Source organism: Ammospiza caudacuta, chromosome 4 (genome assembly GCF_027887145.1).
Source record: "Ammospiza caudacuta isolate bAmmCau1 chromosome 4, bAmmCau1.pri, whole genome shotgun sequence".
In the NCBI taxonomy this organism is placed as follows: Eukaryota; Metazoa; Chordata; class Aves; order Passeriformes; family Passerellidae; genus Ammospiza; species Ammospiza caudacuta.
In genome coordinates, this window is record NC_080596.1 from 45,120,062 (window position 1) to 45,143,766 (window position 23,705).

The 23,705-nt window shown below is 38.2% G+C and overlaps 1 protein-coding gene across 7 annotated transcripts in view; it reads left to right on the forward strand.

The window, feature by feature from the left end:
• TENM3 (teneurin transmembrane protein 3) overlaps positions 1-23,705 on the forward strand; it is a 314,810-nt gene that overhangs the window by 242,108 nt on the left and 48,997 nt on the right. For 4 of the 7 annotated variants that reach the window (XM_058803861.1, XM_058803863.1, XM_058803864.1 and 1 more), the window contains 4 exons: positions 8,670-8,816; positions 16,266-16,482; positions 17,533-17,652; positions 18,052-18,313. In XM_058803861.1, the coding sequence (XP_058659844.1) occupies positions 8,670-8,816; positions 16,266-16,482; positions 17,533-17,652; positions 18,052-18,313 (746 nt within the window). Of the gene's footprint in view, positions 1-6,144; positions 6,172-8,669; positions 8,817-16,265; positions 16,483-17,532; positions 17,653-18,051; positions 18,314-23,705 lie in introns of all 7 variants that reach the window. The other 3 variants (XM_058803859.1, XM_058803860.1, XM_058803866.1) reach the window with 2 other exon arrangements.

A 23,705-nucleotide genomic window follows, 5' to 3' on the forward strand; every position in this document is an offset into this window, starting at 1 on the left:
GGTTAATTTGCATTTAAATGAGGACCAAATGTGAAGTTCAAGTTAGGCACATTTTCAGAAAGCAGCAGAATCCTCTGAGAGGTGAAGAATTTTAAAGCCTGTTGTGAATCTTATTTGAGCTGAAGTGGCCAGAGAGTAAGTGCTTTTTTGTACATTCTATTGTTGCATGCTGGTCAGACCACATTCTCTAAATACTTTCAGTCAGGGAGAAAGATGGAAACTGTAATGCTTCCCATCCTGATCCATGCCCTAATGTGGTTTCAAGCTAAATTTATCTTTTATGCAGTTCTTAATGTGTCAGGTTTTTACCTGTATCTGAGGCAGGTCTTCACAAGTTTGTTGATTCAAATTAACTTTTCCAGCCTGTACGTGTGTGATAGTTTTAACCCCTTAATGGTATATAATCTTTCTTCTAAATCCTCTTCCACCTAAACTAATATTAAGTAGGAAACAGCACTGCTCATGATCTTACCAATAGTCCCAAATTTCCTATGTCTACTACATCCTAAAAATAACTGAACCTTTTATTCTAATACATATGTAGCTTTCCAGTAATAATGGTTAGAAATCTTACTTTAGAGTAAAATTGAGATGATGTCCAGAACAAAAAATGTGAAGGATAAGGGGCTTATGTGCCTTTGTATACAAATCTCATAAATGATTGCTGCAAAGAACAGTTGCAATTTGGGCAAGGGATAAATTGCAGTGATGTCAGACCTCTCTGCAAATGTTTAAAATGCATAAATGATTAACAAGATAGGAGTTTGGGGTGACAACAGTGTTTTGGCCGTTGTAAGGAGGAAAAAAGTGAAATTGTGTGAAACTGTAATTCTATCCATGTGGTCTCCTTTACAAGAAGGGCAAAGGGAAATTTAGGAGCAAAAAAGTATCAAAAGGAGAGAGTGTTTGTAATCCTCCTCTATTGGCAGCAATGCTCTGAACATATGGTCTGTCTAAGACAAGGTTCTTACAAACTCAGAGAATGGATGATGACTATGAGCTGCTTACAGTGGAAGAACATGTGCTTTCAGTACTGTTCAGTGATGAATAGGAGGAATTGCATTTGCAAATGATACCAAAGCCTGCTGCCCCCAAGCACTTTGGAAGACAGGACAAGAATTTTAAATTACTTTAACAAATAGCACTATGCAGAAAAATGAGGTGCAATTCAACAAATGCTGGCTTCTATCCTTAAGAATAATCAGCTGCACAAATCCAAGTTAGGAACCAGTTTGCCAGGCAGAAAGCACAGTAGAAGATGCTGAATTTGACATGAGTAAACCTTTCTAAAGACAGGCTACAAGAGTGGCTTTAAAATTTTGTGAATTCTGGACTTCTGTAAGTTTTTGGTAGAGGCATGGAGCGGCTCTGAATTTGCATATGGATGCATGCTTTTTTTAGTTGTTCTTTGGGAGTGAAAGCAGTTGCCTAAAGGAATCAGTATGGTATTCCCTAGGATAAGAAATGCTGGGTTTAAATAATACAAGGCTGTTTTGGGGTTTTATGTTCAAAATGTTGGTTTAAATGTCAAAATAGTTTAACTATGGCTGGGTGGAAATGCGAGGAAATGAGGGTGATCTGGTAGCCATGTCAGGAGAAGCAAACCACTGTGGACTGAGTATTGAGTAAATTAGAAAAGCCAGACAGAACTGTCAGCCCTGAGTTTTGTACCAATTCCCCAAAACAAGCACCAAAACTTGTTTAAAACTACATTTTCTCGAAAGCTTTCAGTAAGTTTTTTCTTCTGCTGGCAAGTACCTGTGAAACCCCGGGTAAAGTGTGTGCCTCATCCCCTGCCACTACTTGGCTGCACAGGGTGTAATGTTCATAAGAAACTCATGCACAGGATGAACTGGGTAAGGATGATTTTGAAGACTTGGATTCCACTCTTGATTCTAACATGTATTTACTGTTAGTTGCTCACAAGTATAGACTGTAAAGAAGTTCTCTCTGACTGTTCTTCACTTTCTGGGAGCAAGATTTGCACATGTGTGATTTGCTTAAAATGTTGGTTCCTGTATGAAATACTATATAATTCTAAGTACTGCAGAAAATCACATCAGAGGTGCTTGTAGTGAAGTGAATGGAGATTTCTCACTCTGATGTTTCTATGCTTTAGTTACTGGTAAAATGAGGTAAGAACACCAGTTCTCTTCACAACAGTAGTATGAAGATAGTGTGCTAAATAATTGTGACTTAAGGAGGAAGGTAATAGGAAACTCTGAAAGAGAACTGTTGCTTCTTTGTTTAGGTCAGCCTAGTGTGCCTGTTAGGGCACTGTTTGTTGTTTGTGAGAGAATGAGTGCTGAATGAGGACTGTGAGCTCTGCACATTCACAAGATAAAAAATGTATAAAACTTGCACAGGTAGCCATAAATCCATCACTGCCTAAATTTTGGATGCTCGGCATGGCTACTATCATAATATTCTTCTGATGTGTTCAAGGGTTTTTGGCATATGGATTGTAAACAAAGTTTATACAAATACAAACGATTATTAAAAATAAGTGAAGATATTAAAACTTTCTACCTTTAAACAGATAAATGTGTGGAAAGCTTAAGGGAAACAGTATGGTAACAACATAGTGTAGTTTGCTTACAGTCAGTTTTCATTCCAAGAAAAACCTGCTGTCTCACTGTGTGACACTTGGTGCAAGGTTATGTAGGAATGTAAACATGCCTGATGCAAGGAATGTCCTTCACATGTTCCTGTAGAGAGCACGGAATTTGTGTGAGCAGCAGAGATCCTTCTGCAGTCATTCCCCAGGGAATGGGAAGTGCAGTAAGGAGCTGTGGGGGATGAGGAGAGGAAGCGAAGCAGAGCTTGCTCTGAGAGGAGCAGAACAGCGTTCTTTGTTGTTGCCAATACTGAAATTATTTCTTCGTCATCTCTCTTTTCTTCCCTACTTTGGTTCTGTTCTTCCCCCCCTCTTTGGTTCTCTTTTCTCTTTCTATCTTCTCCTTCTGTTTCCTTTTACAGGAAGAGGTGGTAATGCAGTAAGGAAGGGAGAGAGGTGATTGTATTAGTGGAAATGAGGCAAGGGCAAAGTAATTCATGACTCTCAAGCTATTGAATTGACACTGTAACAGGCCTCTATATACATTACAAAAACACAGGGCATGTTACAGTCTAGTGTACAGATTACAAAGATTATGATGGGTGAAGATATCTGATGGAGAGTAATGAATTAAACTAACAGAGATGTAAATTCACTGTACACCATTTAGAAGCATGTCACCATTTGTGCCAAATGACAGAATAATCAGAATAAAGCAGTGCTATAAGGACCAATTAAGGAACATCAAATCAATGGGTATGTGACTCATGCTGATTTAAACGGGAGCTGATTGGAATAAATAGATTTAATATGTACTTTTATTCTTAGGCTATTCTGTCATAACTGGAGGAAGCAGTATATGAGTAAGGAAGACACTGGCTTACATCTCTGATAGGAAATTAATGGGAGACATCAAATAATTTTTTTTTAAAGTCAGGATTCTGACCAGTTAAGAAATATGCTGTCTTAAGTGTGAATTTGCCTGACTGTTACTGTTTCTTAGTAAAATCATTTATCTGCCACATATTTATATAAAGACCCACACAGATTAATGGCATTATTTCTGCTTTATTTTGTATGAATTTTGAATGCCACTTAGATCTTCTTGGGCTTTGAGTAGCCTAGAAAATGTACAAATCTTGTCTTCATTTTTGTTTTTCTTTTTTCCACTTGGAATTATGGGAAGTCCTTCTACTCCTGGAGATTATAGCAAGATTTAAATTGCACAGTCTTAAACTCTGCAAGAAAACTCTTGTAGGTATATTGTCTGGTCTGTAATTAGACTTTTTAATTTTATATAACCTTTATGTGCCAGATGTGTAAATATCTTGCAAGGAGCGCCTGCTGAGATGCTCCATCCTACTGAAGTGCTCCAAATCCCACCTAGAATTCTCTATACAAAGGGGGGAAAAGGCTTGTACTTTGTATTTCCACGCAGGTTCATTCCTCTTTCAGTTGCGGTGCCGTGAAGATAAGGAAGACAGCATGGCTAGTTAAACTTCACTGCAAAGTTATACAGTTTTTGTCATTCATTTTCTGCTTTGTGGTTTTTCTATAATGCTGCATATTAACCAAAACACTTTCTAACATTGTCCTTAATGTCAGCTGACCATGAGTAAAAGGATGCTGGAAGGTAGAACTTGTTTTCTGAGAATTACAGTTTTGTGGTTTGGAGCTGACTTCTTATAAGACTGCTGGATAAAAAAGAAAATCTGAAAAGAACATTTTCCTAATCTCTCTTGGGGTTGGGGGGGGGGTGGTTTGGGGTTTTTGTTGTTGCTTTGTTTTTGTTTGTTTGTTTGTTTGGGGTTTTTTAATGAAGATTGGATTCTGAAAATAAATAATGTGGGGGACTTGGGATTACAGGGACTGTTTTCAGTTACCTAGGAGGTTTTTGTAGTGTTCTGTTACCTATCCTTATACTTGAAGAGGCATTTAATGTTTTACTGGTGGATAGATGAATTCCCCAGACAGACTTGATTGCTTTCATTTTATGAAATAGAGCTTGATTATTCCTCCACACATACTAAACCATGTTTTAAGCTGTGTAGAAGCAAGGGGAATTATACTGGATGAGTAAGAGAAGAATTTGATCCACCCTGAAATGTAGCTGTATCATATTTCTTTTTGTTTGTGATTAATGTGAAAAGCTACCTAGTTTGTTGCTGCTGCTCTAAATGTTCTGTAATTGATGTTTTCATCTTAATTTGTCTGGCATTAATCTCACTGTTATAGGGGAAAAGCAGAAAAAAGCTGAGCAGTGGACACCTGACACTTTCTTCAAGAAAAAGGAACTAGAAAATTTTCTCCTCTTAGTTGTAGCAGTGCCTCCTGATATATATCACCTCCCTCCTTGGAGTCCAGAGCAGCTTTTTTCTCTTCATCCAAACTGCAGGAAAGGCCTTTGTTACCCACCCAAAGGGATCCTAGCAATGACAGAGAACTTGCCAGACAGGGGCCATCATCCATCAGGGATTTAGGAAAGTCAAGTTTTAAAGGAAAGAGGCTGGGGGGGGCTGTGTTGAGAGACCTTGTCCCCAGCAGAAGCAGAGGATGGAGTCCAACATTCCTGGCTCAGCTTGGCTGTTCCCACTGCCGTGGTCTGCAGTCTCCCATCTCCTTGGGCATGGCTGGCTGGCTTTGGTAGCCTGCAGTGGACCTGGTGGCTTTGCTGTATGACATTAACCCCTTTCACACAACTGCAGTTGATGTCTGTTTCCTGGAAGGAAGGAGGGAATATGTTACCCATCTGTGCTATGTCTCATGTATTAAAAGTAGGCCCTGCTGCTTGAAATCCTTCTTATGCTCTGTATGTCATTCATCCATCTGCCTCCTCAAATCTTTTGTGAAATCTTAAGTGTCATAACTTACAAAAAGAAGTCTTGCTATTCTTATATATACCGTGTTATTTATTTTTATACATCTAAAGCCTGTTTAATTTTCACCTGCTTTTCAAAATGAAATGGATCATCACACTACTAACCTCACTATGCCCTCTTCCACCCCTTATTTACAATTCAGCTTGTTTTACATACTTGGTTTGTGTGCTTAGAATAATAACTGTGACTGAATTGAAGCAGAAGAAAAAAAAACCCTCCTAAGAATCCTGTTAATCCATTGAGAAATAAGATAGTGTACTGGTTATGCTGTCAGAGTTATGAGTGACCTGCAAATCAAAAATCTTCTGTGTGGTTGGTGTTTTAAAGCTCACATGCTAAGGAGTTGCTCTTGTGTTGTGTTGAAAATCGAATTTTTAAGGTAGTTTTGATTATATTTTTGTTATATAAAAAAAATCAAAGCATGGCAAGACAAGTCAGAAGAAAATGTAGTCTCAGAAATGTAGCTTCCCTTTTGCTTCTGCAGGCCTACTTTCTAAAACAGTTTCATTGATTCATGACGATGCTTGCTGAAAAGAGAATTTCTTGCATTTTTAAAAGCCTTGAAATACATTTTCATTTTGTAATGTAAGGCCTCTCATGTCAGGTGCACCTGCTTGATTTGCATGTGAATTCTGAACAATTCTTGTTTCATGTGACACTTCTGAAATGTCTGTCTGTTTTTTTTTTTTTTTCTTTTTAATTCTCAAGCTCACTATTTGGATAAGATAGTGAAAGGTACTGTATATTTGCTCTTTGACATGCCTTTATCTACTACTTTATCTTGGTTTTTTTTTTTTAATATTAATACATAGCTAAAAACATAGTAGTCTGGGCCAAAGAATCTTCTCTTACATACATTCCATGGATTATATATATAACTCATATGGCTTTCAACTCATCTCAAAAATTTGCTTTTGTTGTATGGTAACACTTTATCAGTAATTATACATTTATGAACAAACTGTATACATGTATTAGATTTAATCTGAACCAATAACTGAAGATAGTATTCATTTGCTGTTTGTACCTTTTTTTTTGTTAGTTTTGTCATTGAACCTCTGCCTACAAAACCCTAAATATCAAGGAAACAAAGCCAAGTGATACTTTTGTCACAGAACAAGTGTCATTAGTTCTAAAGAACAGATCAAATATAGAGATGTGTGTGTTTATATACTGATATATCAATAGATTTCCTGAGACTTTTAAGCTTTTGATTATCTGAATGTAGAAAATCTACAGGAAATTATGACTTGTATCTTGTATGAATCTAGAAAAATCTTTTGTCGTCTATGCAACATTTTCTATTAAGAGGTTCAAGGATGCAAAAACCTACCATGAAACAGCAAAGATTCTTTTATCTTCAGTTATGGTAAAAAATTGATTTAGAAAAATGTTTAAAATATTCCTACCCCTCTTTCCCTGAGTATCTTCCCCTATTCCTTGTGTTTTTTCATTAGAATATGGCAATATTGATGGCAATATCCAGGCTTTCACACAATAAGTCTTGAGTGTACCCAGTTGACTCCTAAATTGCTTTGTCAGTATTGCAATTATATATGTAAGTCTTTTGTAAGTCAAATAGAAGAAATGCTATGAAGAAATAGATCTCAGTACATTAACAAATACTATTAGCAGCTGCAGTCTGAAGGAATAAAAGTAGCAAGACTAATTTCAGCCTGGCATGATGGCACAACATCCATAACTGTAGCATACCCATCCTTCCTCACAAGAGGTTTTCCTGATTCTCTGCCTTCTAAGAGTGATTTGACAAGAGTTAAGCGCCCTTTATAACTTTTTTCTGTATCTTTGTAATTTGGAGCTACAAGGTTGAAAGGAGTCAGTAAATTCAAAATTCTTTAGAAGAAAAAAGCAACTTGCTTCTGAAAAACCACTCTAAGCTTAAACAAAATAGATCAGTAGGTTAGTTGACAGAGATAGGTGTTCTAAAATGTGAAGAATTGTTTACCCAGTTACTTAGGGTTTTTGGATGCAAGTTTACGGAGAATTGTTGTTTCCAGAAATATCTGATTTGTAGCTGCTTCTCATAAGAGAGTTAGTGCCATATCTGTACTTGCTTCTGTCAGTGTCTTATCACAGTCATAGATAAGGAGCACTGAAATCTACATATTTATAGCGTTGTCATTCTCATACAGATCATGTTGGCTGCATGCCAGATTTCATCACTAGGAAGTGACAGATACTGTTTTTTTTAATGCAATGTTAGACTGAAAACAATTATCGATTTTGGATATATTAAATTATGTTAATTGTTTCCCAAATTTTCCCTCCTTGGCCATAAAAGCAGACAAGATAGGATATAAAGGTAACAGCACAAAAGCCTTAGGGAGATTGTCACAAAAAATCACTCTCTGCTATCTGTCTTGAAGCACGTCACTACCGTGTTTTTGTTCAGTCTATCAATGTTTATTGTGGTCCTTATGGTATTTCATTTTGTCCGTCCTAAGTAATCAAATACGCACAGCTATTACATTGAGTTGGAAATCCTGTTGGTCCTGTCCCATCCGTATGCAGCCTGAATCCTAATGTTTGTTAGAATAGATGCTAAGCTGCTTCACTATTCCTGGGCTTTGCTTATTCTGTGAAAAGGAATGTATTTTTGGCATAAAGTATAGTCATTAAAAGTGGCCTATACTTTGTGCAATTATTTAACAGACTGTAATTTCACATGAATACACGGCAACTCTGAGACCAGATAAAGTTAACCTTCTCTTTTATTACTTGTCTAAATCATACCCATTTTCCTGCTTAAGAATTTGGAGGGATTTGTTCATAGTAACAGGGAGATTAATCATTGGTGCCAGTAATTAATCAATACTGCATAGAGCAAATAATGATCTATTCTATGAGCACAGAAAAATGTATCATTTTACACAGCTGTGTTTGCACTATGCACTCATCTCTTTTTACTTTGAAAAAAAAATTTAAAAATCAAACTTAATTTTGTCTGGCCTGCAGGTATTTAGAGGATTGGTGCATTTATTTCCTGCCTGTACAGGTAAGTGGTGTCTCAAGTGTCAGGCCAATCAAAGATGCCACTTTGTTAAGAATTATGTTCCCCAGGTAATGTTGCTGTTCTGCTCCATGTGCAATTACAGTATTTGTGCTGTTCTTAAGGCCTGTTCCCAGTAAGTGTCCCTTGTTTGTATTTTCTTTTCTTTTTATATTGTTGCATATTTAAATCACTTGTGCTTTTTCTTTGTCTGTTTCAACAGAGGGCTGCCCTGGTTTGTGCAACAGCAATGGGAGATGCACACTGGACCAAAATGGCTGGCATTGTGTCTGCCAGCCAGGATGGAGGGGAGCAGGCTGTGATGTAGCCATGGAAACTCTCTGCACTGACAGTAAAGACAATGAAGGAGGTAAGAGACACCAAGTGGATCTTTAGCTCTGGGGAGAACATGTTGAGGAACAGGGATTTTTTAGTCAGGTGAAAAAATGCTGCCATGAAAACCATACATGCATTTGACTCGCTCTTATGTCTGTAAGGATATGCCATGGTCTTCAGTGCTTCTTTATGGCATATCAGCAAGGCCTAACGAGCTGTGTGTGACAGGTCAGATGTGTACTTAGGGAAAAATAGGTGTCACCTTTGTTTCCCTGCAGTGTTCTTTTATACTGGAAAAAAACATAGTTTCAACTCAGTGAACTGTTGGAGAGGGGAAAAAAAGGAAGGAGTTCAGAATTTCAGTGACCTCACAAGGAAATTATCCCAAGAGAACAGGCCAAATTGGTGGTTCACTTTGAACTATGATGCAATTGCTGGAAAGAATTGGTTACCCAGCCTACAGAGATCTTACCTCTCTATAGCTTTTGAATGTTCATATAACTGACAGGATGCTCCCAGAAGTCTTTCTTCCTTTTTTTCTTTTTGGCTTACTTTTCCATAGTCTGTCATTCAGGTGACAGGTAACAATCTGCAGCGAGATGCAGGCAGGATTGCTAGCCTAAGGAATCAATCTGTGATTATTGTTGTAGTCTAGGGAAGCTGGAGGGGCTGTGACTTAGCATGATTCCAGAATCACGTAAAAAAACCCACAAAAACAAGATTTAATGTGAATGCACTCCAATATTAGATTAACATAATGCTTTTATTATTTGTCTTTCTTCCCCTTCTCTCATCAATTCTTTTTGCTTAACACCTTCAGATTCAGAGAAGAGATAAAAACTCCATTAGGGCTTCTGGATGATGATAAAGTCATCTGGGACTTTGTCTTTCTGTTTTCAACTGTGTATGTCTCTGCAATTGCTGATTGACTCTTTGCTCTCCTGTCCCTACTGCAGCTGGGATCTTACACATCACTAACTATAAATAACAGCAGCATTTACTTCCTGAGGAAAATAAGTAACACGGTTAAAACTGTGCTGCTGTTTATTACTGTGCACATCATTTGGCTTGTCATCCTTCTCCATTATGTATTACATATTTTGAGGCAGTTTTCCATACTTAGGGGCCTAAACAGTCTGACCCAGGTTCCAGCAGAAATGTGCTTGTTTGGGAAATTAGGTTCAGGTGGGCCAAGGACTTAACAAGATAAGGAAAAACGAGAAACCTGCAAACTTAAGCGAGGAGGAGAAGAAACTAGGTGGAAGTATAAACAACCTGGAGAAAACAAGAGATTATGTAGGGGGAGAAAAAGGGAAAATATATTAAAAGTCCAATAGTAGACTAAAACAGATTCAGTAAATGTTAACGATCATATAAGGATGTGACTAGGGCAGCAAGAGCCAGGAGCGGGTAATGGAGCGGTAGGAGGAAGAAGAACAAGGTGAACAGGAATGCCTGTAAATGGAGCAAGAAAAAAGAAGTTGCTCCTTCAGACTGAAAACAATAATAGCTTTTTGGGGGAAAAGGAACAAGGAATTGGAGCAGAACAATCTAACAGGATGAGTTAAAGACAGAAGAATGATTTTGAGGAAAAAATAGCTAATGCTGATAGTTTGTTGCCTTTTTCTCTCTCTCATTTCCTTTATTCATATTGCCTTTATGGACATCATTATGCAGTTATGCATGAGGAAGGGGGTTTCCAGGCTCTTGTTTTGCTGTGGTTGGCCTGTATAATGCTATTTGTCAATGGCATTTATCTTAATTTATATGCTTCAATACAATGTGTATTCACTTCAGTCTTTAACTGTGGCTGAGAAGAAGGGTTAAAATTTAACAAATCAAATTAAAAATGGAAGTATCCCTAACAAAACTAGGGAAAGAAAGTCTCATTTGTAAGCTACCTGGAAAGAGAAGAAGTATTACTTCCCTTTCCTGCAATCAACCCACTAATCTCCCAGCAAGCCATTAAAATTTCAGACAGTTACAGGGAATGGCACAAGTATTCTTCTGCTGTATTTGTTTATCATGGGAGATTAGGTTATCTGAGCCCTTGTGCTGAATTTATAGTGTGGCTGCGGGTAGTGTGATCTACATCTCACTAGGCTCGGTGGTTACATAATTAAAGTTATCTCAGTTGTTGTCTGTTTGATATGCTGTGGTTAGTGTTTATGCTTTATCCTACACTGGGTAGAATATATTTCATATATTAATATCAGCACAGTTCATTTATAAAAGTGTCTGCTGTTCCTTTGATTCTTTGCTCTTTCTGGGACTGATTATTCAAATTCTGTGAACATGAGCATCCTAAGGATCCCAGTGGGAATATTCTCCATAGGACATCCTAATGGCATCAAGGCATACCTGAGTATTTTCCCTTCTAGATATTATTGACATATGGTGGGATGATTATTGCTTATCTTCCTTTTAATACAGGTTTTTCAGAGTCTTGGAAATAATTTCTGTTCTCATTAAGGCTCACTCTTTATTTTCCCCTGTGTTTGACTGGATTCTTCTTTACATTTTAGCATCCCACAAGGAAAGTGTGCATCAAGCAGATCTTAGCCTGAATTAAACTCCTAATGACTTTGTGAGGAGGGGGAAGTCAGAGCTGTCTGTGGGTGGAATACGCCTGTCTTCTTGGGGAAAAAAGGTGGCACTATTATACTTGAACAAAGTGGGCCATGCTTTGCTATCACTGTAGAAAGAATAAGAAACAGGAAGAGTGGCTGTTTAGATGGGTCCTTATTGAAGAGACTCCTTAGTTAAGTTTGCTTTTTATTAGCTCCTATCCAATTATTTAGAGTAGTTACAGGTTTCCACAAACAAGATTTAAGGGAACGTTAATATTCTTTCTTTGCTGAAATTAAAATAAATACTGTAATGAAGCAAAGCATACTTAGCACTACTGTATTTTTTAAATCACTTGCATAGTCTAGGACAGCCTGTTTCTGGAAATGTCACAGGATAGTACAAATTCAGCCTAAAGGTTGTCTAAACCAGGGCCTCCTCTCTGATAGTGGCTAATAGCTGTTGCTTAGCAAAACATTGTGATAGGGTCAATGTGAACTTGCATTTTCGTTTGTATGCTAACAGGCTGCAAATTAAAGTGAGGAATTACTGCCACAGAACGTTTTCAATATCAGAAGAGTTGCTAAGTGCAAAGAAAACCCAAGCTAAGGAAATCTCAGGAAGTATCTACTTGAACTAGGAGTGATACTGTGGCATGCTCAGATTCTCTGGCTTGTGCTCTGACACTTCCCATTATTCTTCAGCTTTTTGATTGCATCTGTGGTAGCTGGTGAATGCTGGGTTCATATATCATGGGACTTATCCACAGTGCCTCCAAGATTTCTTTCTGGAATGAGAACTCACTTGGAGCCCCACAATTCATATTTGAATTGTGCAAAGCTGAATTCCAGTGCTTGCACACTGTTCTGGAATAAATCAAGGACTGTTTGTACTTTTCTGGCTTTTCTGACCAGCTGTTCCTACAAGCAGTCATTTTGATGTCTATGGTTGAGTCCATTCAATGTAGCCTGTTGCCAAACTGAGGTATGTAAGGATAACTGAGATTTGGTTATACAGTTTTCTTTCCTTTCCTGTCTCTTGCCTTGGTTTGGCAGTCACCAAAACTGTCCTGGTGGAATGGCCAGCATCATAATTCCAAAACTATATTCTTCCTATGTAGGCACTGAATTTCACTCTATGGAGATTTTTGTTGCCTAAATACTTAATCAACTATAATCAACAACAACCAAGAATAGGATTTATGTAGGTCCTTGACTACCATCTCCCCTTGACACTGGCAGATCTTTTGCCCAGGACTTACTTTGTCCCTCTACTTTTCTTCCTTCCAGCAGTTTTATTCCATTCAAAAGCAAGCAGTCCCACTGATACATCTTATTTTTCAGACACACATTGTGGGGATCCTCTGTCTTGATTCCTCTCATTTAATCACATAAAGAGAGCGTGGAGAAGAGAAAGGTTGGGTTGAAAGTGACTTTAAAGACCATCTAGTTCCAATCCCCCCTGCCATGGACAGGGACACCTTCCACTACACCACATTGCTCAAAACACCATCCAACCTGGTGTTAAATACTCCCAGGGATGGTGAGTCCACAGCTTCTCTGGGCAACCTGTTCCAGTGCCTCACCTCCCTCACAGTAAACAATTTCTTCCTTGTATCTAAAGCCATTCCTCCTTGTCCCATCACCATCTGCCCTTGCCAAAGGTCCCTCTCCAGGTCTTGCAGGCCCCCTTCTGGTACCTGGGGGATGCTACAAGGTCTCCTTGGAGCTTTCTCCTCTTTAGGCTGAACAGCCCCAAGTCATTCAGCCTGTCATCATAGGAAAGGTGCTCCAGCCCCCAGTGATCTTCCTGGCCTCCTCTGGACTCACTGTAACAGCTCCTTGTCCTTCTTACACTGGCTGCCCCACAGCTGGATTCAGAACTCCAGGTGGGGTCTCACGAGAGCAGAGTTTTGATAGTTTTATCAGTCTGTCTAAATAAACAATTTTATCACCAGTCCATGCTCCACTGCAATTCAGTGCATTTTACAACAAAGGGAAAAGTAACATTAGTCAAGATTTTTACATTAGCAAGACGTCAGCTTTTGAGGAAGAAAACAATAAAGTAGTCATTACATCTTCCATACACAGAACCACTTACATCTAGAACAGGAAAATATAAATAGCCTTCTGAGACTGATAATGACTGTCGAGCTGCCTGTAGGAGTTACTATTTTCTTTATAATTTCACTGTCATATTTGAGTGATATAACTGACAAGGCACTGTTGAACTAAGTCTCATATTTTTCAGGCTAAACAAAATTCATCAATAATTTTGCAGAGCCATTTCAGAAAGGAAATTTTACTGTACTTCACACAGTGCAATAGAGCACTTGACTTACTGGTACTAGATAGCTCTAGCCACATAAGTACAGAGAAAGAATGAAAAATGTTTTCTCAAGTTATAAGGAGTCAGATTCATAACCATCCGTCACTCGCCTGGGCAAGTTACTGATAAACTCCACAGGAAAATAACAAACAGCATATCCCTGTATCTTGGCTGGTGAAAATGAGATTCTTTCTCTGATTGATGTTAGTGGAGAGGCTTGTAAAAATGCATTTCCAGCTGATTAGTTCAGAAGGTGTCAATCTCATGCAGTTTTATGACCTACAGACTATACTCCAGATGTACATTTGCTTTTTATAAACTAACAAAGACGAATGGACCAGTTATTGCATGGGGGACCATTCAGATAAATAAAACCCCAAAAATATTCTTTTAACCATCAGTACCCCCAGCTTTGACACTGATCCAGGCTTCTGGAGTAAAAACCAATGAGGGACGCCAGTACTTCAGCTAGGAAAGGGTTTCATATTTTACAAGAATGATACTAGAAAATCACAAGAGTCACAGCCTATTTGAGCTTGGAAAGGCCTGTAGAAACCATCCAGTCCCACCCCCTGCTCAGGGCTAGATTAGCTAGAGCAGGTTGTTCAGGTATGTACCCAGCTGGGTTTTGAATATCTCTAAGGATGAAGGCTTCACAGCTTCCCTGAGCAACTTGTTGCAGTATCCAGCCACCTTCACAATAAAAAACATTTTTCTGGTCTTCAGTCTCTGTCCATTGCCTTTTTCCTCTTGCTGGGCACCACTGGAAGGATCCTTTTTTACACCCTCCCATCAGGTATCTGTATGCATTGATGAGAACCCTCCCAAGTTTTCTCTTCTCCAGGCTCTGCAGTCTCAACTCTCTCAGCCTTTCCTTGTAGGAGAGATGTGTCAAGCCCTTAACAGTTTTCATGGCCCTTCACTGAGCTTTCTCTAGGATGTCCATGTCTCTTGTACCAGAAAGCCCAGCCTGCACACAGAGCTGTGTGCTTCTAAAGCAGCCCAGGATGGTGTTGTCACCCTCCTTGCTGTAAGGGCGTGTTGCTGGCTCATGTTAATTTTGTGTCCGTCAGGACTTCCAAGGTCTTCTCCACAAAGCTCTGTTACGGTGCAGGAGGTTGTTCCTCTCCAGATGCAAGACTTTGCACTTCTCATTGTGGAAACTTCATGTGATTCCTGGCAGCCCATTTTTCCAGCCTGTATGTGTCTAGCTGAATGGCAATGTGACCCTCTGGCATATCCTCATCACAGGAAAAATCAATGTTCTTTCTTGTCTCTTAAAAATGTTCAAACTTTGATACACTTAATGATACTTTTTTCAGCCCTTTTATTTTCCCTGAACTGATTTCAAAGTCAGGCAAGTTAAATAAGAATTTTAGATGTGCAAAAGAACAGAAATCCCACTCCTTTACTATTTTGCCAGTCCTCTAACTGATCCACGTAGCACAGCAATACTTAGAAGAATACCTTTAGAAGATCTCTGTTTACTTACAGTCTTTCAACATATGATTGAACAAAAATGGATGCTATTTTTCCCTTTAGAAAGAAGTTTTACTCTAAAGGCAGATTCTTTTGTGAGACAAGCAGTCATGGGTTTCTTTCGAGTGCTGCATTGGTATATTTTTCAGTTCAGTGCAGCAAGCAAGCTCCCTTTCTAATCTAAATGAAATAATAAAATGTTTGAGCTATTTCAGTCTTGCTGTTCTTTTGGGGAAACAATTATCAGCTGTGCGATACCAGATCACATTCATCTAGAAATTTTCTGTAGCTGACATTTCCAGGCTCGTTTTCCTTATGACTTTACTTACAGCAAATTAGTAGTTATCAATTTGATCTTGATTTTAATCTTTGATCAAATTAGATTTCCAGGGATGTGACAGATCTAATGTTCCACATATGGGAATATTTCAGGACATAACCATAAAAGCACCCATGTGTTTAAATCTTATTTATACTGGCCAGCATTTCCCATCCGTTTATTCAGAATAGAATCTAAATGTTAAATACAGATTTTGTTTTCTCATACATTTTCATGTAAAAATTTCTGTGGAAATTGCCTTGCCCCTAGCAACAAAATCTTTCAGCCAAGGTATAAAGGAATCCACCTTGATACATGTTGTAAAATATTTAAAGCTACTTGCAGCATAGATATTACTAAAAAACTTGAGGAAAACAGCAGAGTGGGAGTTACTTGTTTCTTTTCTCTAGCAAGTCAAATAACCTCACATAAAAGCTAATTAGACCCACTTAAAATGTATAATATTTATAAGTTAACAGTGTATGCCGAGCCTTAGTGCCTTCATTTTCTGGTTTGTTCAGCATGTTTTTAGAAAAGTATTGATTAGGTTTGTTTTTACATGATACTGAGTACTCCGAGTATATTCAGCTTGCATGGATTTTCATGGGAGTTTAAGAACTCAGTGGAAACAAACTCTCTTTCTTTAATTGAAAATGAATTCATTAAAATCTTAATTATGAGTATTCTTTCATACTACATAATTTTTTTCATCTCCCTGCTGGCTGGCTCATTCCAATGCACAGGGGCAGGAGGAAGAGTTTGTTCATTTGTGTGACTTTCTGCCAACAGATGGGCTAGTTGACTGTATGGATCCTGACTGCTGTTTGCAGAGTTCTTGCCAAAACCAGCCTTATTGTCGTGGCCTGCCTGATCCCCAGGATATCATCAGCCAAAGCCAGCAGTCTCCATCTCAGCAAGCTGCCAAAGCGTTCTATGACCGCATCAGTTTCCTCATCGGAGCAGACAGCACCCACGTCATACCTGGGGAGAGCCCTTTCAACAAGAGGTGAGCCTGACTCGTCCTGTACTCATGAGCACAGAACAAACTGGAGAGTGGGGTTCATATGAGGAGATCTGCTATGACTGCGAATTTCTGATGTGGATTTTGAGCAAAGACCTTTTCGCTTAATATATCAAACTGCTTGTTTTGTCTCATTTCCTGCAAAATTCAATTTACCAGTGCCACTAGGTTACAGAAGGTACTTGCCATGCTTAGTATCTGTATTCTAACAGGGCACTTCATTAATGATTAAATAAATCTTTATTTAACCAGTTGATTTGGGCTAGCACAGTTGGAAATATATCAAAGCAATGAAAACACTTCAGAAGGAAAAGCAAAGCTGCACTTTTTAAACTGAGCTCACTAAATAATATAAATTATGAATTAATGTAATAGAACTGTTAAGTGCACGACAGTATAATTGCATAAACTATTTGACTGGTGCTCTGTGAAGCAGTAATGACCTGAAAATAAGTCAGTAACAGGAAGCAGGTGTCTGGGATCTCACTGAGTGAAAGAAGATGATTTACACTAGAACTACTGCGTTTGCAGTAATTTAACAGCATTAATGTGTTTGGGCACAGCAGTTGATTAAAAGTTGTTGCACCAATGTTCCTTATTGCTCTTTTAAATTTTGTATTTCGTAGTCCCTGCAGTTTTACAGATTGCTTTGATACTAATTGAAAAGTACATTTTTCTTTAAAAGTCTGCCAGAAATATTACTTATAGTGGGAACATATAGAGTTTCTAAGCTCTTAAAATTCTTCAGTTAATTTCTGCTCTTAGTAACACAGTACAGACAAAATAAACCAAAGTAAAATCAACAATACTGAAACAAAATTATTATCTGCAGATTCTAAGGCATTTGTTTATATAGTGTAAATTATGTGAACTTGTAAAAGGGTTAGAATCTGAGGAATGTTTTCTAAATGATAGTTGATAGCATGGGGGGGAGGTGCGTGAGGGTGGATGTGTGTGTTCACTCACTAGCTTTTATTCATGCAAAAAGAACAAAACCCCCAAAACTTGGAATTTGATCCTGCATCTTTTTCATAGTCTTGCATCTGTCATAAGAGGCCAAGTATTAACTGCTGATGGAACACCACTCATTGGAGTCAATGTTTCCTTCCTACACTATCCAGACTACGGATATACAATCACTCGCCAGGATGGAATGTAAGTTCCTTTTGAAGCACTTAAAAGTCATAAAGACAGCAAAGGTGTTACTGAAGAGCTGCTTGTAAAACTGAGTTAATAAAATAACGGGGAAAAAAGACATTAGGAAACTGATTGACTAAAGTTGTACTTTGCACATTCTTAAAATGTAAAACGTGCTGATTATTGTATACTTTAGAAGTAGAAGGACTTGCTTAATTTAAACGCAGCGTCCCAAATTCTCTGTTCTCTCTGTGCAGTATAATGTAATATAATTTAATTGATTTCTCCATTGTTCCCAGTAGAGCCATTCTGCATTCAGAGCAGTACAATGGAATGAAGAATCAATCAGTAGAATAGAGGCTGTGGATGGCTTTGGGAATTTGCTGACTAGCTGGCCCTCTTGGGGTTTTTCCCTAGGTTTGACTTGGTAGCGAATGGTGGTGCCTCTCTGACACTGGTGTTTGAGCGATCCCCGTTCCTGACACAGTATCACACAGTATGGATTCCCTGGAATGTCTTTTATGTCATGGACACCCTTGTCATGAAGAAGGAAGAGAATGACATTCCCAGTTGTGACCTAAGTGGATTTGTAAGGCCAAACCCTGTTATCGTGTCATCGCCTTTATCCACTTTCTTTAGAATTTCTCCTGAAGATAGTCCCATCATCCCAGAGACACAGGTAAGGTGTGCTTCAAATAAACACAATCTTACGTCAGGCTAGTGTTCAGCAACCAGAATGAAAACCATGCACTGCTGTAGAAAAATAAGTACTTCTGAGTAAGTGCTAGGAATATGCAACATATGATTATTTTCAGACCAATTTATTTATTCTGTCTGATGGTTTTTAAAATTTCATCTGAAAATGGAAAGTAAGAAAGCTGTGTGTACATTAGAACATTTGTTTCCATCACTTAATTTACAGAATGTGTTTAGCGTTCAAGTACTGGCCCATAATCAGGGTACACTATGGTACATTGGGCTTTTAGGATTACCCTCTTGTTAGAAGTCACCTCAGAGACTGAAAACAAAAGGTGTTTTCCCACTGTGTCCCAAAGACACACACAGTTTGAATTATCTGTTTAGTCCTAATAAATAGCATGACACACGGGTTTTCATGAAGTAAAAGAACTCTCTGCAACACTGAGAACAAGCCAGTGAGCTTGTGGTCTAATCACCTTCTTCAGAACTTGTAATACTGAAAGTAAGACTTGATATGCAAACCTTGATTTAAATCAGAAAAACTACAGATGAAATGGGAGGTTTTGAAAATTTTTTCAGGATAGTTGTATTAGATTCCTCCATCTCAAATAATAATCACTATACAATGAATAGTTTCTTGGCTCTTAAAGCATTTCAGTTGTATTTTAAGAAGTAATATATGTCTTAGTGTTGATTTTCAAACTTTTCCTAGTGAAACAGTCCTCCTTCTGCCTCCCTCTTTGCCTCTCTCTCTTTCTCTTGCCCCTACTTCCCCAATGTCATAATTACATACAGCACTCTTTTTTGCATTCACTAAGAAATGTCCTTGCCTCTTCAAGAGAAACACAGAAAATGTATTCAAATGTTTTCACGCAGTGCTCTTAAGAAAAGAGCTAAATCATTAAGCAATTCATGGTAGGAGCAAGTTTAAAGGAAAGATGGAAGAAAATTACAACTAAACACTCATACAAATCTAGACTGTGCTAGGAAATTGTTGCTTTTATCCTCACTATCATTTCTGTGCCTTTGATAGCTGCAAGTCAATTAAAAGAAAGTATTTTCAAAACAGAGTCCACTGAAAAACAGCTCTGATTTGCTTGTTTTGATTTACTTGTTTTGGCAATAGATGATAGATTCAGTTCCTGAAATTATGGAAGATGGCTTAGCTAGACATAAATCAAGAAAAAAGTTATGATAGAAGAATGTCAGAAAATGCACATTTTAAAAAAACCCTTGTAGTGTCTAGATAAACAAGTTATTTCTTGAGCAGTGGGACTAATGAGGTCTGGGTTCCTACTAATTCCCACCCACTGCTGTAATTCCATCTGTCTGTCACATCCAGTCCTTCCCCACAGGCTGCATTCAGCCTTTTCTTCTTTCTCATGGGAGTCCCAAATTGACTGCTTCCTCCCTACTGGAGCCCTCTTTTTTTTTACAAGCATAAAGGAACATAATTATCTTTAGAGATTTCTACTGTTACTTAAATTGTGGTTGAAATTGTCTACCAGGTTCAAAATTTGTGAGGTGGGAGGTCTGATAGGCAGGACTGTTGGGTCAAGTTGTCTCCCTAGGAAACCAGCTGGAAGGAAAGATATTCTCGATGGATCCTAAGCCGTTGGGGCTGCTGGGTGATTTATGATGAGGGAAAATGTTATGTATGCAAAAATCCAATTCAATACTATGTAAGAAAACATTAAGCAGTGCTTCCTTCTCTATTCTTTGCTTATCCCACACATAATTTTCTCCTTCAGCAAGTGGGAGCTGCACAACTGTGACTGGCGTGTACCCCTTCGGGTCAGGTTCCCCTCAGAAATGCATAATGCTCAACAATCTGTTGCCCAAAAAAAATACTCCTCTCATAAAAGATGGGCAGAACCAGATACTATTCAAAACTGTATGTTCAGCTCCAGAGAAACTGCTGCTGATATTTTCATATAAAAAGGGGCAATACCAGTTTAAAGTGTGTGGGCCTGGAGGAAAGCACAGAGAAATAAGATGTTCCCCATGTTCTTGAAGTCATTGTTTAGCCACCCTGTTCGTGTGCTGTGACAGCACTCACCATCACGTACTGCAGGAGCAAATGATGAGCTGCTGTAATCATCATCCCTTGAAGTGCTTCATCATCCCTTGGAGATAATGTTTCCAAGAGTGTACTTAGTGGCTTATGAATCTCAAATTGATCAGAGGGGGAATTAAAGTCTGTGCCAAAGGAGCAGTATGAAAGAAAACTGGAAAAAAAAGAAAGGGCGAGCAAGGGGAAAGAACAAACACAGTGGGTAAAGAGGTGATCACAGACCCAACAGATCATTACTCAAGAGGGCTGATAATAGCATGTTAACTAAATTTGGACTACTCACGCATGATTTTATCTACTATTAATTGCAAGTTACCATGCTTTGCCTAGACTTAAGTAGCTGAGATTAATTGGTGTGGAATGAGGCAATAAACTTGCATACAGATGAGGGAGTTCAGGTTAAGCTGGAGCTGCTTTTATGTATTAGGTAATATTGTTACTCTCTTTTTCCTAATAATTTCCTGAAATATCTGTTTTCCATATATTGCCATGTGGTCTGGCAGAAGCCCGTGTGACTCACAGTGAGCACTTCTGAAACTGAGTATTTGAGGGTTTCCCCTCTCCTAAACCTCCATTATCTGGTGTTATATGTGCTTGTAAGATGCCTTCTGCAGGTCCTGAGCCTCTTGTTTCCATCACTTCATGTGTATGAGAGAATGAAAACTGGATGTTTTCCTTCAAATTATGTATTCAAGGTTCTTCTCCTCAGACTCTTTCTCACTACTGGCAGTAATGGGGCAGAAGTTGGCAAAATTTATTTACCCAGAGGAATTCAGGATAAAACATGAGCTTCAATGACTTAATAAAAATAATTACTGGTAGTTTCAGAGTGGCTAGGTTTTCAGCAAAAAAATTAACCTATTTTAACATTTAAACTAACAACATAATAGGATATCTAAAAATATTAGTATTCTATGGATACTGCACCCTAGTTTCACTTACCTAAAATCTTCAGAATTTCAAGTTCATACTTCAAATTTGAGAAAAAAAATTGAGATTATTTACAGAACTAAATATCTCCATTTATACATTTCTTTCTTTTCCAGCACATTTTATGGTTTTCTTCTCTTTTGCTTTCTGTTTGAGACTTTGTACATACCTTTTTCTTTATTCTGTTAGACACAATTTTATATTTCTATATGTATGTGGCTTTTTCCTACCCCTCTTCTCTATGGCACCTAAACCATGTATTAAGTCTAGAAAAAACAAGTATTTTTACCCTTTTTATTTTTCCTTGTTTTAACTGGTAATTTAAGAGCCTCAATTGTAAGGAAAGGTTTTTTTTTTTAAAGGAAAACAGTTTTCTGTCTTGAAATGAGCAGTTTCAGCTTCTACTTAAAGTATAATTTTGGTACTCCCTAATCTCAGCCTTTATGTAATAGCAGCAGTTGCTAGTATCTAAAAATGCCATCTTTACCCCTCTCAAACCTAGATCATGTTACATTTTAATGCAGCAGCTCAGCTGTTATTTCTCAGCAAACAACCTTTTTCTGACACTAGGACTAAAGTTTGCACTCACTTATGAAATTTGTCCTCAAATCCTCTTTTGAAATTGTTCGATTTGCCAAAAAAAAAAAAATCACAGCAACACAGCAGGCATTTCTCCCCCTAACAGAATTACTTATTCAGTGTTCTGAATACCATCAGAGCATGTCAGCTGAATCATATCATATTTTGGAGCAGGAAAGCATTCTAGAGCCTGGACAGCTTTAGTCCTGCTGGCCATGAGAGATGAGGAGCCTTGCACAATTTATGTGACCAGCTCGAACTCTGAGGACAGCAAATGCTGTGAAAATCGAGGTGACCCTTATCTCAGTCCCCTAAGTTAAATATTTCACTGCTGTCCTTAGGAGTAGCTTGATCATGCACAAGTAAAATGTCAGCCATTAGAATTTGGTGGTTGGGCAATAAGTCAGTCCCCTTAGGGTATCAGCCTTTCTCAGTGTGGAGAAGGTGAAGCACAGACAGCTTGGTTGTGTTGGTGATTCCTGATGTGACTTTTATTCCCGGTGACTTTCCCGATTGCTTTACAATTGATGTGTTGTCATGGCTCCCATAGGAGCTCTCTGCTGTGCCTGATGATTTACCTTTTTGGATGAACATGAAACTGTTTAAGAGTGTTTGTAATGCTTGATTCTGGGAGATAGATTGAGTTTCATAACCTTACCTATACATTTCTAAACTTCTCAAGAAAATAAGTTACTACAGGGGATATTTTATGGAAAAAAGGAAGATGTAAGTCAGATTTCCAGCAGGCATTTGAGGCTTCTGCAGAAACTAATAATAGGGGTTTAGGTTTTCTTTTAAACCTCGCTGAGAACTGCATGAGTGTCCTAGTTTCTAATTTGATAGTAATCCAAATACACAGTGGAATTTCTTGAAAATTGAAACTTCAAGGTGTCCTCTTCATTGCCTGCTATCTCAGCCAAGAGCTCTGGAAGACCACCTATGTGTTTAACACTGCTCTTCCACAGTTGCAGTTGTAAAAGAAGCCATGGTCATAACAGGAGACCACTGAAGTCCATTGAATTGTGTCCTATTACAAGCATATTATTTCTTTTTCTCCTCTTGCTTACAGAGACCTCCATCTGTTAGACTAGCTTTAATGTGCAGTATATGAGAGTCCTGCTGGTGTCTTGAGGAGGAATTTGTCTTTTGTTCCTGGGTGGTTTGTGCTTTTCCTTCAAAGTCTCAGAAAAGGAATGTGCTCACAATCACTTACGTCTCTAGAGAGAGGTGCTTTTGTTCATGTAGGAAAGATTTGCCTGTTCTCTGGATTAGACAGTCTGTATATTGAGCTGAGGGAAAATAGACTAGATTTACAAAGAGAAATGAGGCCACACTCACCTCCTTCAAGGTGACTACTTTCTTTTCAGCCAGGTTCTTGGTGGGGAGCAAAGAAATATTCAAAGAGTAAGAATTAAGAATTTAAAAAGCGTAATTCATTTGTCTTGTACCTTTCAATTCATACTTTATTTCCTAAAGTTCTGTTACAGTCTATCTGAAGAACAACAGTTTTATGTCTGCATGTATCAGATATAAATAACTATAATGCCAGACAATGAGTCAAAATAGTATTTCTGAAATTTTGTTACTGGGAAGGAAGTAGATATAATTAATACTGTATAAACCTTTCTGTAGATCCAACAAAAATGCTAATGTAGAGGATAGTATAGCATGTGTTGCCTTCCTTGAACATCAACCGCATTACTTCACCCTATTCAACACAGTCGGTTTTTTAGAAGCAGTGTCCAAGGATTTCTGTGGCACAGAGAGCTGGCAGCACTTGTGTAGTAGC